This window comes from Melanaphis sacchari, unplaced genomic scaffold (assembly GCF_002803265.2).
Source record: "Melanaphis sacchari strain LSU unplaced genomic scaffold, SCAv2.0 Contig948_pilon_pilon, whole genome shotgun sequence".
NCBI classification, from domain to species: domain Eukaryota; kingdom Metazoa; phylum Arthropoda; class Insecta; order Hemiptera; family Aphididae; genus Melanaphis; species Melanaphis sacchari.
The window spans coordinates 1-17,709 of NW_020271672.1; the positions used below are offsets into that span (position 1 = coordinate 1).

A 17,709-nucleotide genomic window follows, 5' to 3' on the forward strand; every position below is an offset into this window, starting at 1 on the left:
ACACACACACACACACACACACACACACACACACACATACATTTAATATGACTAGAAAGTTGAAACATGTTATCCAGTTTTCACGTTTAAATCAAAATTAAAATGTGTAGACTTTAAAGGTCAAACTATGATGTTAACATTTTTAACATTAATTTATTTAAACAGAAAAAATATATTCATATTTTTAGATATTTTTCTGAACATTATTGCCGTGGACATTTTCATAATGTACTATATTTTCACTTTTAGTTATAACAATAATTTAAATTATCATTATTCTTAAAATATATTGTTTTTATAGTTATATTCATATTTTACTAAATTAAAAATAATAAAAGTCTTATTTTAAACTTAGAAAAGAATTTGCTAATATGCCTAATTCAATTCACAGCCTTTTTAAAAATTATAAATATTAATGCATTATACATATTTTATATTAAAAAAATTTTGTAGCATTTATATAGTATTATGAAGATTATGATAAACGCGTCGAAGACAGAATTGTATTTTTTCGAAATTTTTAGAAGTAATACAACTTTAATGATATGTTCGGCATTTAAAAATCTACTGTGTATCATAAATTGTTGATATTATTTATCGTTTGGGAAAATAACTATAAAAAATAATAAGTATTAGAGTATTATAACACATAATAAAGTGTAAATTATTCAAATTAACTATTTAACTATTTTCGATGATTTTAACAGAAATCAGTATAGTTGCAACCCGAGGACATGCGCCAAATAACTATATCCGGCTTTATAGAAATAATAATACACCGTTTTAATTATTATTTTGTTTTTGTTACAAAATGTGTATTGTATTTCTAACTAGAAGGATGTAGTAACGTTATAAAACAAATCAAATGATATGCAAAGATTGAACTTGATATTATATACGCTCATACATTTAAAATACATAGTTATGTAACACATAAACACAATACATATTACATACGTGTATATCTGCTCTAGTTTAATTGAAATATAAATTTAAATTTATTAAAATATAACATAGTTGATTAGTTTTTAAACACACTTACATTTATTATTTTTTTAAATGTACTATTGTCTGATAAATCCATATATGTATTTTTTCACTTATATTATGAACATAATTTTAAATATATCATTTGCTAAGGCACTGTATAGTCGAAATTCATCATTTGTTTGTCATCTTATCACTTATTTGGTATTTATTATTCAATGAATCATTATTTTTTTATTGCTTTGATAAGACTGATTTATTATTATGGCCAATATGATAATAATTAGTGACAATTAATGTCAAGGAAATGTTATCAAAGACAACTATTTAAAATGTTCTGTGTGCACTATAAATGCGTTTAATATCAAAGGTCTAATGAGTCAATAATCGATAAATTATCAAAAAAGTAAAAAGTTCATCTTATGTGTATTTGTATGTATAGTTGAATAAAGATTAAAAGTCATAACTATAAATACAATATTTACAAAGCGTAACTGTCTGATAATTTTACTAGTGAAAAGTTTAATGACTGACAATATTCAGTTTTTTAAATAGATAAAGAAACGAAAAATTCACAATAAAAACTTTCTCATCACATAAACAATTAAAATATCTCTTGCGGCTTACATTTAAGAATAACGTCGGGTCTTCGATAATAGATAAGACTGATTGATTTTCCTGGAATTACTTTAAACTTATTGATGGGAACAGATAAATTATAAATTTATTGATTTGCATGATTTTAATATATGTCTACCTATTACGACTAATACACTCGAAAGATTTACCAAAAAGAGTATGTTTTGTCATTTTATATGTACGTCTATAAGCACCACCTATTCTTTTCCATCATCATATCATTCAATTGACCTCATCGGCAATCTTTTTTTTTCCATAGACAGGGTTAAGCATTATTTTAGTTGAAAGTATCTCAAGTACGAATCTTAAATACAATTGTTTATCTCGTATCTTATATACACAAACACACACACACACATCAGATAAAGACAAATAATGTGAGACATGCATGGTGGACGTTAACAATAATATTAATACGTACATAACATTTATGAAATACAAAATTATGCACTTATTTCATTAATTTCGGATAAAACATACTAATTTTAAATTTTAAAAAATCCTTGACTATTATTGTTATAACTAACTAAATATAAAATCATTATTTAATTATTAAAATATAACATTTAACTATAATCAACTAGTGATTTGAAGATATACTTTTTGGTAACTTATTTAAATTATTAAGCCAATTTTTTTTTTATCAATACAATATTTTATATTATAGACATATATGATACAGTTAAATATATTTTTATTTATTGATTATCGATAATTGAGTATCAAATATTTAAAAACTTAAATTCTAAGTATCGAGAATATATTATCGCAATAATCTCGTATTGCAACACTTCAAAGACAAGTATCTATAATATATATAATATATATATATATATATATAATATCATGATATTCCCTTTTTTGGTAACTTGAACATCTCTATCCGTAAATAGAATTTTCACACTGTATTCTATATTAATTCACTTGATTTTTTATGTATTATTAATTAATTTATCTTATACTTCTCTTTTTTACTTTACTTATAATATATGCTTTAAAGAATAATTTTAAAATATGTTTAAAATACTTATAAAATACTATTTTGATTTTTGACCAATTAATATATAATTTTTAAGTTATGCATACTGTAAACGATAAAAACTAGTCATTGTCAATAAGTATATCTTAAACAATATTACCTAACAAAAGCAATCAATGTTAAATTATTGAGATTGACTTTAAACATTGGTATATATTCTGAGCGTAGCAAATTTAAAAACAAATAACGGTAGATACTTGAAATAATTTCATCATATATTTTTAAGAGCATTTTTTATACATCATATAATATTTTAAATCTTTTAAAATCTCTTATAAAAAATTGACATTGTTTATTTGATTTTATTTTGTCTATAGTTTTAAAATGTAATACAAGGTTCCGCATACGTTTTTTTAATAGGTATTTAAATTCAAAATGTTCACAACATTCGTCAAAATCATGAACATTTGCAAATAGTTTTGTAGTTAAAAGTGTATAAATTAATGTTAAATTTTTATAAATAATAATTGAAAATTTTTTATAAGGTTTCTCATAAGAAGATCATACTATTTTACCAACAAATTTAAAAAATATATAACATAGTTTGTTTTTTTTTTATAATTAACGAAATTAGATATTTAAACTAAGAATTTCCATTTAAGTTTTTCTGTTGAAATTTAAAAATAATATTCGTAAGTACTTAAAAATTATAACGTATAATATTATGTTTTAAACAAACAATAATAATTGTAAAATAAATGGCTATGATAGCAATATTAATATATCATAGAATATACTTAATCATTTTATAGACTATCAGAGAGTTTCCGCTCAGAATCTTTTTTCGTATGTAATGATTTATAATGGAATTCATATTTATCATATAAATTATAGTAATTTCTTAACGACGAGATATCTAATCTTTTAATTAATATTAATGAGTAATTTTTATACGATAAGTTATGATTTATAAAACTTAAATAAAAAAATCAATTCATAGTTTCCATACTTATTTAGAATTGAAATAATTGTATAAACAATAAATTTATATTTCTTATTTATAGCCAATTATAACTAAATATCATGTAGTAATTATCGTTTACTGTTTAATTGACTTTAAAGTGAACATATCAATAGCTATAGATCATTTCTATCTATTTAACTATATTACTTTATCTTTTATAATATTTTATAAGTTAAGTAATTAGTGTGTGAATCTATAGTAGTATAAAATATATCAATAGTGATGGTAAAAACTCATATATTTAATTTTTATTTTATTTATCACATGGTCATATATGTAAAAGAAATAAGTATTGTTTCATTGCAAAAAAAATTAAAACGTATGTATTTTTAGACTAAACATAGTATATTGCTAAAATAAAAGTACTGTTTACGAGTTCAATATTAATTACAGTAATTTAAACTTCGATTTGTCAAACCCAATGTTTTATTCGTCCACACAATACAATTTGACATCCGCTAACATTTCAGCATATAATCAAGATAACAAAATTATAAAAATAAAATAATTTCAAAAATGTTATTCTTATCAAAAAAAATAAGAACAAATTTTTTTATAAAAATTAAAACTAGATAAAATTTTACATAAACAAATTAAAAAACCTTTTTTTACATTTTTTTATCACTTATATTTTCCTTGTATTGATTTTAATAATTATCAAATCATTTATATTTTTCCTACTATCGTCGTATAATCAATAATTAGTGTCCATATCTCTCGAGATCATAATACCTATGTAGGTACTAAGTAAATAGATATTTAAACTGTGTGAATCAATCTATTGTATTCAATAAATACGTTTTACATTTTATTTCAGTAAAATATTACTCACAGACGTAAGATGTTACCATGGATAAAACTTGTGACCATGGTCCATGACCAAACACAGTCTTCTTTATTTTTTTATAAACACGTTAATTGTTCCATACATTTTAAACATATTTAACGTTTATTGGTATATAAGTACTATGCTTACGCTGAAAAATAAAAAATACAAATTTTTAAAATAATGATAAAATGTTAAAATCATAAAATAAACTGTTTGTTTAAAAAAACTATTTGTATAAATTATTGTTTCAATAAAAAAACGAATAATTTATCAAAATAATCGTAGTAATCACTTCTATCTTCAACCACGTAATTATTAAACCATTTTAATGAAATAATATGTATATGCTCTTGTCGACTTACATTGTGCAAGGAAAAAAGTTAAAACAATGGTTTTGCATAACAAGTGGGTGTGTATTAATTCTAGATTAAACTTATAGAAATAATTATCATTTTATTGGTGTGTGAGGGCCAATTCTAAAGAGAACATTTGCACCTACGAATAATCAATAAACATTTTTAAAATATTCATTGAGTACATTTACAATGTTTGTGGTCAAGCTACTTGAACTTTGATATTTGAATTTTTAGATTCTAAGTGGAACGATGATTATATTGATTTTACAATGATATACGTGTGTATACAATGATTAATAGTAAAAAAAAAAATACTTTAATTTTTAACTTCAATAACTTTTATGGTAAGGAAGTGAACCTATTTGGTAGTTTTAAGAGGTCAAATAATTTGAAAATAATACAAAAAAATTAGGGGGAAATTAGAATTCATATTCAATACTAATTTTTAATAAAATCGATTTTCATATTTTGTTGTAATTTAATAACAAATAACTGTAAATATTTAACATTTTCAAAAATATTTATAATAGCAATTTTTATAAATAGTCAAATTTAAAAAATATTTTTTACTAAATTATAAAGTTTGAATATTTAACATAAGGTTCCTCATAAGTTGTTATTATATGTATAAGATACATATTACTCACACCTAGTTTTTTTTATGTATTTAATATTCAAATTTTTACAAGTTGGTAAAAATCACGAAAATTTGCATGTTATTTTGTATAGTTAAAAATGTATAAAATGTTCAATTTTTATAGAAAACATTGAAAATTTAATACAAGGATCTTCTTAAAACTTCACAATGTGGTTTAAATCTAAAATATATATTTATAATATTTTTGTTATATACATAATTTGGATAAAATAAGATATTTACACAAATAATAACGACTTTTGATATTTTGTTGTACCTAATTCAAAAATATTATTCATGGGACTTAAAATTTACAGCATTTCTTTTTATTATATTATATTTACACAAAGAAATTTTTAAATTATTAAAATTAATTTTATGCTATTGTATTTATCTATACCAGGAATCAAGTCAACTATTCAGAAACTATCTTAACTCAGAATCGTTTTTCGCGTCCTATGATTTATTATTGAATTCAAATTTAACCCCTACATTACGGTTTTTTGTCATTACTCAATGACAAGATACACTCATTATCAAAACTGTAATATAGAGCTTTCGCCAGATTTTCATTAGTTCAATTACCAATAGTTTAAATTAAAGTATCAATAGCCTATAGAACGTATTTATAGAACCAATATAGAGCCCAATTTTCTTATTTAACCGTTTCATGCCATATGTCAACATTTAAATTTGAAAAATGCTTGCTCTTGTTCTTATATAATACTTTCAATATCTTATTTACTTTTCTATATCTTTGTGCCTTTGTTTCTAGATAATTGTTTGCCATTCAAATGTATATACCTGCTATTTTTACTCGTTAATTGTACAAAAAGAGCTTAGCTCGTTTACATTCACAGTGTAATATAATATATGTATATAAATATGGATAAATTATGTATACGAGTATTATCTAATATTTACTATCTAGGATTTACATTAATATATTATCAAATTATATTTTTCTATAGATAACAAAGTCAATGGTTGTTAAAATTAACATTTTCATTTTGTTCATCATCACAATATCACAGATATTATACAAATATTACCTGATTGTCGAATATTTATTTACATTAACTTGAATACCCTAAATATCAATAATATAAAAATATAAAATGTTTATTCATGGAATGTTTTAGGTTCAATTCAATCATATTTACGTAGAGGGCAGCATATTGCTTGTACTTCTGTGGATATTATTTAAAAAAACAGCAAATTCCTTAAATGCAAAAAAGACCGAATCATCAGAAAACGTGAGTTATTATATATATATATAGTCAAATATCTTATTTTTTTATTTTTCATAATAAATTACACAATATTACACACATCAAAATAGTTATTAACAATTTTTTTTTTTTTTGTTTTTTTAGTTAGTAAATATTGTAAAATAAAAAAAAACCCATTTAAAAATTATTTTATCCAGTTTGGTGACGACTTTAATGATACATTTTTATTATCACTTATCATTAATTGATAATTCTTTTGGTTACATATTTTGATTAGGGTTATGTTTTAATTTATTATTTAAATTTCAAACGTAAATATTGTTAACTGTAAAATGCCAGGCCATTGTGTATTTGTATGTTGTAGATATTTCCTAGTATAACTACTGCCGGAAAAAATCTTATTTCTAGTTACCTTTTTTTTTATATTAAAACGAGTAGGTAGTTGACCGAGAAAGAGTAATACATTTTTTTTCATAAAAAAAATGATAATCACAGTTTAAGTATATAGTAACCTTAACTCAGTTTACTTGATTTTAGGATTTTATATTTTATATTTTATCATTATTTCCTGGTGTTTAAGGTAATTCTAATTATGTGAAACGTGATTACTTTTTTTTCAAGTCGGACGTAGAGGAAAAAATTAAATCATGGACTCCAAAACCTATGGTAAATACAACTTCCTTATCTGCATTGCCAATGGAAAACTATGTTATTGATGGCAAGGTAAATAAAACTAATTATACACCACACTAGCATATATTGCCACTGTCTTATAAATATACAACATGATAAAAATTATTTATTTTTAGCTAATATTTTGTATAGAGCAAGTACCTATTAAAATTAAACTTAATTAAATAGATTAGATCATGCATGTTAATAAGTTAGTTTTTATATTTCAAATTTTAAGTGTCATTGTGTATGTAAATTCATATTTTCTGAATGAAAATTTGACTTGTTGGCATACGTTTATTTAAGACATACAGACATACATGCTAGTGTATCATCTAAAATTATAATTATTATGTATTGGATTACATTTCATATTTTGATGAGTATAATATTAACCAGATTTTGTTTTGTTTATTTTCCATTGTTGGCACTAGACTGGACATTATATCACAATTAATGGTCAGTCGTGTATAAATTTTGCAACTCACAACTATTTTAATTTTATTACCGACAAATCCATCGAAAACAATGTAATAAATGCGGTGAATAAATACGGCGTTGGTTCTTGCGGACCTAGGGCATTTTATGGCACATTTGGTAAGTAAAACTGTTATATTGCATTATTATTTTAATTTGTTAACCATGTACCTTCATCACATTTTCGTTTGTAATATCATTACATATAATAATTATTGACTTCCTCTCATATTAATTTATATTTAAATATAAGAATCGAAACTAATGAACAATTAATGACATTAATTTACATCTATAATTAATGAGAAACATGTGCACAAAAATTATTTTCATTAAGGCATGCAAATTTTTTTCATTATACATACACAATCATATATTTATTATTATTTTTGAGAATCTTACAATAGAACAATGTATTTTTTACATTTGAATATGTAAATGTATTAGATTAGATTCCAAAAAAAATAATAAGTAGTTGTATTTTAATACTAAGGTTTTATTTGATTTTAATTAAATTGGCTAAATTTATGACAATTTAATAGATAAAAATAGTTTTAAATTATAAAACTATAATAATATAATTTTATTATATTATAATTATATTTAAATAATATAATTATTTTTATTATTTTTATTATTTTTTTAAATTATATTTATAATTTAGATTTTTGTACAGATGAATTCAAAAATATACAATTAGATAAGTATTTAATTTTAATTTTTATGTTTATCATAACCTTTTGGAATATCTTCAGTCTTCAATTTTAAGAGAAATTTTTAGTAGCCAAATGTATCTAGTTGATACTTAGATCTCACAAACAATTTTTTTTATCATTATTCAAAAATGAATGACAATAGAGATATGAAATCTTCCCTATACATAATATAAAATTTAATTTTTCTTAACGTACGAAATTTTTGATATTTTTTCCAAATTTACAATTGATTTATTTAAGTAATAAAGTTTGAAAATTTAAGGCATGGTTCTTCATTAGTTATTTTGCAATAATTAAATATGGGCATAGCTAGGATTTTAATCAGGAAGAGGGGAGATAATAACTTTTTTTTTTTGCTTTTTCGATTTTATAGTAAAAGAATTTAGTAGAGAATTTAGTTTGAAGCTCAGAGAAGGGGGCAAGTGCTATGTCCATGAGATATAGTATTGATATATATGATTTTAGGACTTTGATGTTCAAATATTGATTACAGGATAAACAATTCTTTTTATATTGGTTTGGTTAACAAAAATTAATTGTTATGTTCCTAAATTATATCTAAAATATACTTGTAAATAAAAAAACTTAAGCAATTGTAATTTTGTTTAATTATAAAATACTTATAACTTATTAGTAATAACTAATAACTAATAAGAAATTAAATAAATAAAATGAATCATAATTTTTTATATGATATTACGCATAATACCTATGTAATTTTTATGGTCTACAGTTAGTAGATACTTTCTAATAAGTTAAATTTTTCGTTTCTTAGATGTAATGGGTTTTAAAAAAGTAGATATAGAGTAATTTATCAATATATAAATATAAATTTAGCTGATAATAACAAAATTTAAGTAAATCTAATTTATTTTTGATTTATATTGTAATATTTTAGTTCTTTATTAATCTAGTAATTCATTTAGTGGTCATTCTTATTATTTATTTACAATAAATACTCATTTTTAAAAAAGAATATTTTTATATAAAAACAAAATTGTAATAATATGTATGGTTAACCTCTTCCTTTAAAGGTAATGGTGTTAATTAATAATGTTCAACAAATTAAACTATATCGAAAAAGGTAAATCATGATTAATGGTTTTAATGAACTATCATAATAGCTTCCAATAATTTTAAATTTTGATGTTGGTTTTTGAGCTAAGGAACCTGTAATTTCTGGGATTTGTATGAATAAAAAATATTATAAATTTAAATCATAATTGTAAATTTTCCGTTATTCGTTTTTAGATATACATATAGAACTAGAGGAGAAAATTGCTAAATTTATGGAAATGGAAGAAGCCGTTATATACTCTTATGGATTCTCTACGATTACTAGCGCCATTCAAGCATACGTTAAATTTAGAGATATTGTATACGTGTGCGTAGTAAATAACAATCCAATACTTAACCTATAACAATTTGTTTTTATTTTGTTAATAATATTTAAATGTTTTAGGGACGAAGAAGTGAACTTTGCAATACAAAAGGGTCTACAATCCTCTAAAGCAGAAGTAGTGTACTTCAAACACAACTGTCCAGAAGACTTGGAACGGTTGATCTTGGAGAAAAATGCAACAGTAAGTAATCTACCATGGATCCTAAAAATTTATAAGATACTCCTTTGTAATTTTTTTTTACGAAATCTAATTAAATAATTAAATAATTCCAAAAATATATCTTTGTAAGTATAAATTCTATTGTAATTTACAAAAAAATAATATTAGCTTTTAACTATTTATGTATTATGTTAAATTGTGTATAGATTTATATTATGATTTTTAACCATTTTAATATATGTTTCAAAAACTATTAACATTTTAGAATCTAAGCTGAATGTTGATTGTAGTAGTTGACAATATGATTTTTTTACTTTTTTTTATATACATTACTTTCTAGGGCAATGGAAATACTTTAATTTTTGATTTTGTTGGTGGTTTCTAGTGGAAAATTGAATATAATTGGTACTTTGATTCATTTCCAACTCTCAGTACTTTTCAAAATAATAAAAAAAAAAAAAAAAATAATAAGGAAAATGGGAATTTTACACAAAACTAGTATTGGACAATAACAATTTTGGTTTTATGTACAACTCAAAAACTTATAATACTTTAAATTTACATCAAATGTATATGTCAGCACTTCTTACACGTAGTATAATTTTATAAATATTTTGTCATATATTTTGCTATTTATTAAGTAGTTCATTTACCAATTAAAAAAAATATTAAAAATCCGTAATTTTAAAGAGATTGGCAGCTATGATTTTTTTTACTTTTGTCTAACACACGTGCAACATAGAATAAAAGATTTCTGAAAACAGATTTGAATTTGTCCCCAAATCTTCTTGAGATTGATTCTCCCATATTTTATTTTTCTTGATTTTAGTTTTTCCAAAAATGTAAGTATATCAATTTTGTAATTACTCTTTTTTAATACAACCTTTTCAAGATTTTGGGGGATAATATTAAAAACGTGGAAAAGTCAATCTAAAGTAGACTTAACGTCAAATTCAAATCTGTTTTCGTGATTCTTATTTCTTCAAAACATATAAACCTTATGTACCCTATATAATTTATAGAAGAGAAGAAAAAACAGAAAAGCATTCTTGATTGTCGAAGGCATTTATATGAACACTGGAAATATTTGCAACTTGCCAAAATTGATTGACATTCGAATAAAACATAAGATCCGTATATTCATTGACGAATCCATATCATTCGGCATACTTGGTGAAAGAGGTCGCGGAATTACAGAACATTTTAATATACCAGTAAGAATAACGAAAATGTATTTTTATTCAAAAGGATATAGGTTTTTTTTCAACAATAATATTATATTGACAATATTAATAGCAAGTAACAGTTTGTGTATTTTAAAAGCCAGATAAAGAAAACCTATTCGTCTTTAATTATTATATGTACATAATTGTATTAAACATTTAATTTAATAATAAAGTATTTAATTATTATTTCCTTTTTCTTTTTTCTGTAGAAAGACGAAGTCGATTTAATTATTGGAAGTTTAGAGACATCTTTGTCGTCAGTTGGTGGTTTTTGCGTGGGTTCAACATTTGTTGTCGATCATCAGAGACTATCTGGTCTTGGTAATGAAAATATTTGATGCTGTTATTTATAATAAGTTTATTTTGATAATATAAATATTAAGAATGAATAATTACAATAATTTCTATTGTTTATTCTTGTATAAAATGTATAGCTTATTAGTTGGCTGTTAAAAAAAACTTGAAATTTTCTCCGCTATGTTTAAAAAGATTGTATCATCAGTTTTTAACATAATCGTTAACTGCTAGGGTTAATAACTTTTACATTAATTCTAATTAATAAATAATAATAATTAAATTGGACATAATCTTAATGTAACAAAACTATATGATATCACGGAATCAGTCAGAAAAAAAATATTTTAGCTATATAATTTGCGAGTTCAGTAGTTTTATTTATTTTAATGTTTTTTGATGTACTTAAAAATATACATTTAATATGTAATACTTTCATATTAGCCTAAAATAAGTTAATTTTACATTTTAAAGTACTATAAAATAAAAAATAATGTTTTACTTATTTAAATTCCAGGCTACTGTTTTTCTGCATCGCTACCTCCACTACTATCAGCGGCCGCTATCAAAGCTTTGGATCAAATTGAAAAACATCCAGAAATGTTGGTGAAACTGCGAGAAAGAAGTACAAGTCTACATAGGAGTATTTGCAGTAGTCAACTGACTGAACACTTTATTCTAGAATCTGATGCAACAAGTCCATTAAAACATCTGTACCTAATAAATAAATCTCTATCACATACCAAACAACAGCAAATATTGAAAAAAATTGTTGATTACGTAAGTCATACATCTTAGATTTCATTCATATTTGATGTATTTATCATTTACTTTTTTATCACCATCTCTTCCTTTTATATGTAATCAATTGACTAATTTTATAAATGATAAAATAGTTAGATTCACTATAGTAATTACCAAGAATGAAAAGAAGATATTAGGATACCGTAAAAAATAATGTAAACTTAACTCACTTTAAGAAGCTTAATGGTTGACTTGTGTGCAAGATTATAACTTAGTAGGAGATGACATTATTTTTTTATCCACATTTACAAAAACAATCCAAAAAATCAAATGTCTATATATTAAGTCCAAAAAGATTCAAAATATTTTAAATATTATATCCTGTATAGAAAATGATAAAAGTGATGAAAATTCTTATAAGTTATTCGATTTGGTGGTTATTAGTTATTTTTAAAAGTACTAGGAATTGTTAACTTTCGACCCTCTCCTCTCTGGAGTACCAAACAGATCCAATTTTCTATCAAAAACTTCCCTAAAAGTTGAAATTAAAGCAATTTTACTATACCAAAATGTGATGACAAACAGAAGAAACACACAGAATCAATATAGGTATTCATCGCTCTGCTCAAAATCATAAACTATTATTAGATATTAACTTAGTAAGGTGAAGTTGGGTAAGTGTGACACGAAAATGCAAAGTTCAATTTAAATTTTACAATACTTTTTTTTTTGTTTTTAACTTTAAATTTTTATTGTTCCATAATGTAATACCTCTAAATATACCTAATTGGAATTTACAGTCAAATAAATTATGTTATCACTCACTAAAGAGTAATTATTTGATTGTAAATACTTATTATAAGTTACTTACCTATAAGTAAATAAGTATAAATATTTTTCAACATCTCTTTTAATGAATTAACAATTAATTGACTGTATAAATATCAATAAAAAAATAAGTACATTTTTCCTTCAGTTTTTAAACATAACAAAATAAAACAATAAGTAAAATTTACTTATAATAATCACACTGGTTCAGACTTTTTTTTATGAAGTACAACTTAATAATGAATAATATTTTTAATTTTTCTTAAAATTAAGTAACTTTTAAAATATAACAAACTTAACAGATAAGAACATATTGAGTAATTATTTATAAGTCTTTTTGTTGCTCATTATTTTCGATAATTGATTATTTCTTTAATCACGAACATATTATCTACAGTTGGAAGTACGTACTGGTGGTTTAATAACTTGCATAATATTGTCATATGAATACCAAAGCTCATCTTCCACTTGAAGCCACTTCCATCCAGCACCAAACATCACCATAACACTAACTAATGCACTATCAGGATTTGTATCATTTATTACCCCAGGAAAATATTCACCTTCATAACATACAATTACATGATCTCCAATTGTAAATAAAGATTCATAATCTATATCTGAGTCACCATTATTATTATTATTATGAATTTTTTTTTTAGTATCTGATCCACTTTTAGTCACTTTTTCTTTTCTTAATTTCTTGTTTTTTTACTTTTTGTTTGAAATCTTCTCTTCTTTTTCTTTATTTTTTTTTATCACTTTCATTTAAAATTTGCATAGCTTCATCTGTTGTTATAATTGATCTACCGTGTCCTATTTTTCATTTTAATTGTGCTCTATTTATTTCAGTTTGTTTCATAGTATTGAGTAATAATTCTTCAAATTATTGCATAGAAGAAGATAATTAGTCGTTGTCTTTACCAATAACTGTACATTTGATTAGTAGATGCCTCATTGTTTAAGTTTGTATTTTTAATTGTTGTTTGGTGATCATCCCATCTTTTAGGATTTCATGGGTCAAACTGAGTTCTATAAATTACTGAGTTATTAAAAGGAAATATTCCTGCCTTTTTAAAACCATTGATGGTTATGTTTTTGTCCAACTGAAGCCAAATTTCACATATTATTTTTGATAGTTCTTGTCTTGGCAGTTTTTGTTGTTTATGATTTCTAATCCATGTACACAAACGTTGATCATAAGTAATTTTAATAGATTTAAATACAGACAAATCCATAGGTTGTAGTAAATGACTTGAGTGAGGTGGAAGTAATAATATAGTCACATTATGTTCTCTTGCAATTTCTACTAGTTCTATATTAATATGTGATTATTATTTCGTATGGCGTCAATGAGCAATACAACAACACAGAATATTAAAAAATATAACATCAACATAATTAAAATTAAAAAAAAATAGTCAACAGTGATAAAACTCAAAAAAAAATAAATAAACACATAAAACATAAATAGATAAGAAGTTCCCCATTTGGTAAATGTAAGGAAGGGTCAATTAATATGTGATGAGTGTCCATCATAAACCAACAAAATCGGATTTCGTGGACTTGGGTTAGTAGTTTTCATAAAACTTTTTTGAAAATAATTTATAAAGACTTCCTTCTCCATCCACCCATTATTTGTGGCATCATAAGTTGTACCAGGAAACAAAAATTCACTACCAATTCATTTATCCCATATATTTTTACCTTTGTAGATAATCAATGGGGGTTCTTTATCACTTGCAGCATTACATACCATTAATACTGAAGTATTTTCTCTACCACTACCAAAAGTGGTTCTAGTTGATGCTACTCCTTTGCAACAATACATTTGGTTTTTGATGGATCGAGACAAAAAGAAGTCTCGTCTAAATTCTATATTCTATCAGGTTCATTTTCTAAATTCAATTCTTTTATAGTTTTATGCAAAATTTCAAAGTAGTTATATATTATAAACGGATTACAGACTTTTTTTTCTAGAGTATTCAACAATTCTTGGTTTCTTAATATTTAAGTTATTTCTTTTTGCAAACCCTAACCACCAATATTCACTTGGGATCCCCTTACCAAATGAGTTCTTAATTTTATTCATTTTTAAAAATTCTCTCACTAAATTTAATACTTCTCGGCGACTAAAGCCATAACCATACTTGTCCAAAGTCTTTAATGATTCAGATAAACGGTATTCAATATCAGGTGATAAAACAGTAGGCCTTCCCATCATTTCTGATTTCATACCACTTTCTCCTTTGGAATGTACATACAAAGTTGGCCTAGAAATATTATACATTTTTTATGCAGCACTATAAGTTAATCTACCTGCTACTATGTTATCTACTACTGTCTTTAAATCATTTTTGAAGTAATTGGTAGCACGGAAGCTCTTCCTAACATACGTACATACCATTTTCACCTAAGCAGCAATTGACTAATTATAAATTACTTAACGATTAAATAACATCGATGTCACACTATATATTTTGTAATAGCAGCGTGATAAAGTCCTAGTACAGTGCTGCAAAGTATACTGAAATATCCAATGCAACTATCACTTTAAAAATTTCTAGTTTTACTATAAACAGATTAAACGCTGATCATAATAACATCTGGTTTTATATTTACCCCGTTTATACACTTACCCCATTCAACCTTATATTTAAAACAGTCTGTGGTAACCATTAAAATACTTTACAATCAAAACAATAGTTTATGTTGATTTATAATATTATAAATTTTGTTTTAGTCTATATCAAAAGGTGTAGCCATTACTACAGCTTCATATTTGAGTGATCGTGAATACAAAATACCTACGCCCAGCATCAGACTTCTTACAAGTATCAAAGTAACAGATGAAGAAATCGACTTCCTAATAAATACATTGTTGCAAGCGGTCAATGCATCAACCATAGATATAGTATAATATTCGGTGTGGTTTTCTGCAATGCTCACTCTACATACATAATGTCTGCTACTTACTTTAATATTGTAAAATCATCCCTAAAAAACATGCACAGTAAATTGTACTTAATTTTTACATGAATTTACTTTATGTCAATACAAAAAATATAATAATTTTGAATCGATTAAAAATAAACCATTGCTTGTTAACAAAAATAAACGTAATATGACTATTGTTTTATAATATTTTTTTATATTTTTCAAGCAATTTTTGTTTAAAGTTTGTACTTTTGTATAATATTATGTATTAGTATATTACAAGGATAAATTTTTACAGTAATACGATAAGTATCCTTTTTTATCATCTTTTGTAAGAGTTAACATTGTGTCTATGTAGGTGATTTCATTTCATTTGTATGAGTTTACTTTTTATTTCCCCAATATAAAATTATTACCTTTCTTTTTTAAAAATAAAATATTATATTTTAATCATAGAATTAATTGCCCCAATTTACACTAAAATTCTCATACTATCTGTTTCTCTAATGCCCCGTCACGCAGGGTTATCACTTTTCAATGTAACAATACAGGACATATTTTTTTTAACAATATAAGGTTTGATTTATTAGAATAATGAACTAAAATATTGTTAATTTTTAAAGCTCTTTAAAATTCAAAATAATAATAGAAATATGGCTCTTTCTTTTATTACGTATATGAATACTTTTGGTATACAAAATTAAGTAGGCCTAGAAATAATTCTAACTTAATATTACACAATATTAACAGTAAAATAAATAAAAATCTCTCACTTGTATTTTAATACTTTTAGTAGGTATAATCGAAATACTAACTGAGTAATACTTTTGTTAGGTTATCAAACAAGATAAAATGTAAGAACAAATTATTACATTTGTGTTAAAAATTAAGAATAAAATAAATAAAAAATCCTCTTACTTTTGTTGTATTATACTTTTAGTTTTTTTTTTTTTTTTTAATATTTATGTATTAACTAATTTATATTAAATAATATAAATAAAAATAAAAATAATTAATTATTTTAGTTTTAAAAGAATATTTTTAGTTACTTATTATTACTTTATATAAATCTTCATCTAATTTTATTTTCTCTGAAATCTGAAATAGTTTTCTTCAAAGTTCAATTCATTGTTTGAAGTTCTAATTTTATAACTTCTACTTTGTAGTAGTTAGGTTCTCTTAGACCATTTTTTATTAATTATGGAAAAAACTCTTTCAACATATGCATTTGATGGTGGAATACTCAACTCATTAGAAACTAAAATAAATATATTTTTGACATTTTCTTGAGTACTACATGACAATATTTTTGTCCATTTAGAGAACACGTTTTTCTCTTTACTATAAATATTTGAAAAAGTTTTTATTGTGCAATACTCACTAAGAAAGACTGGTTGAAAAAATATTTTTAACTATAATGTTTAAACGACTTTAGCTAAATCATTGTAAGAAATTTTATTGTTTAATTATTATAAACATTCGATCACTTAAAAAATGTTGTTATCTAAGAAGTTAAACCACTTAGATAAATATGTAAAATTGTCCAAAGATTTTTTTTGTATTTTTCATA

At 23.4% G+C, this 17,709-nt stretch overlaps 1 protein-coding gene across 1 annotated transcript; it reads left to right on the plus strand.

The window, feature by feature from the left end:
- Nucleotides 1-6,593: 6,593 nt before the first annotated feature.
- On the plus strand, nt 6,594-16,291 carry LOC112603044 (serine palmitoyltransferase 1; the record flags this gene model as incomplete). The annotated part of the gene is given in 9 exon segments (XM_025351445.1): nt 6,594-6,707; nt 7,305-7,406; nt 7,790-7,952; nt 9,800-9,932; nt 10,011-10,131; nt 11,133-11,324; nt 11,546-11,657; nt 12,148-12,410; nt 15,946-16,291. Coding segments are annotated over 9 exon segments (1,377 nt in total), but the record flags the coding sequence as incomplete, so codon positions are not given.
- Between the last annotated feature and the right edge of the window lie 1,418 nt (nt 16,292-17,709).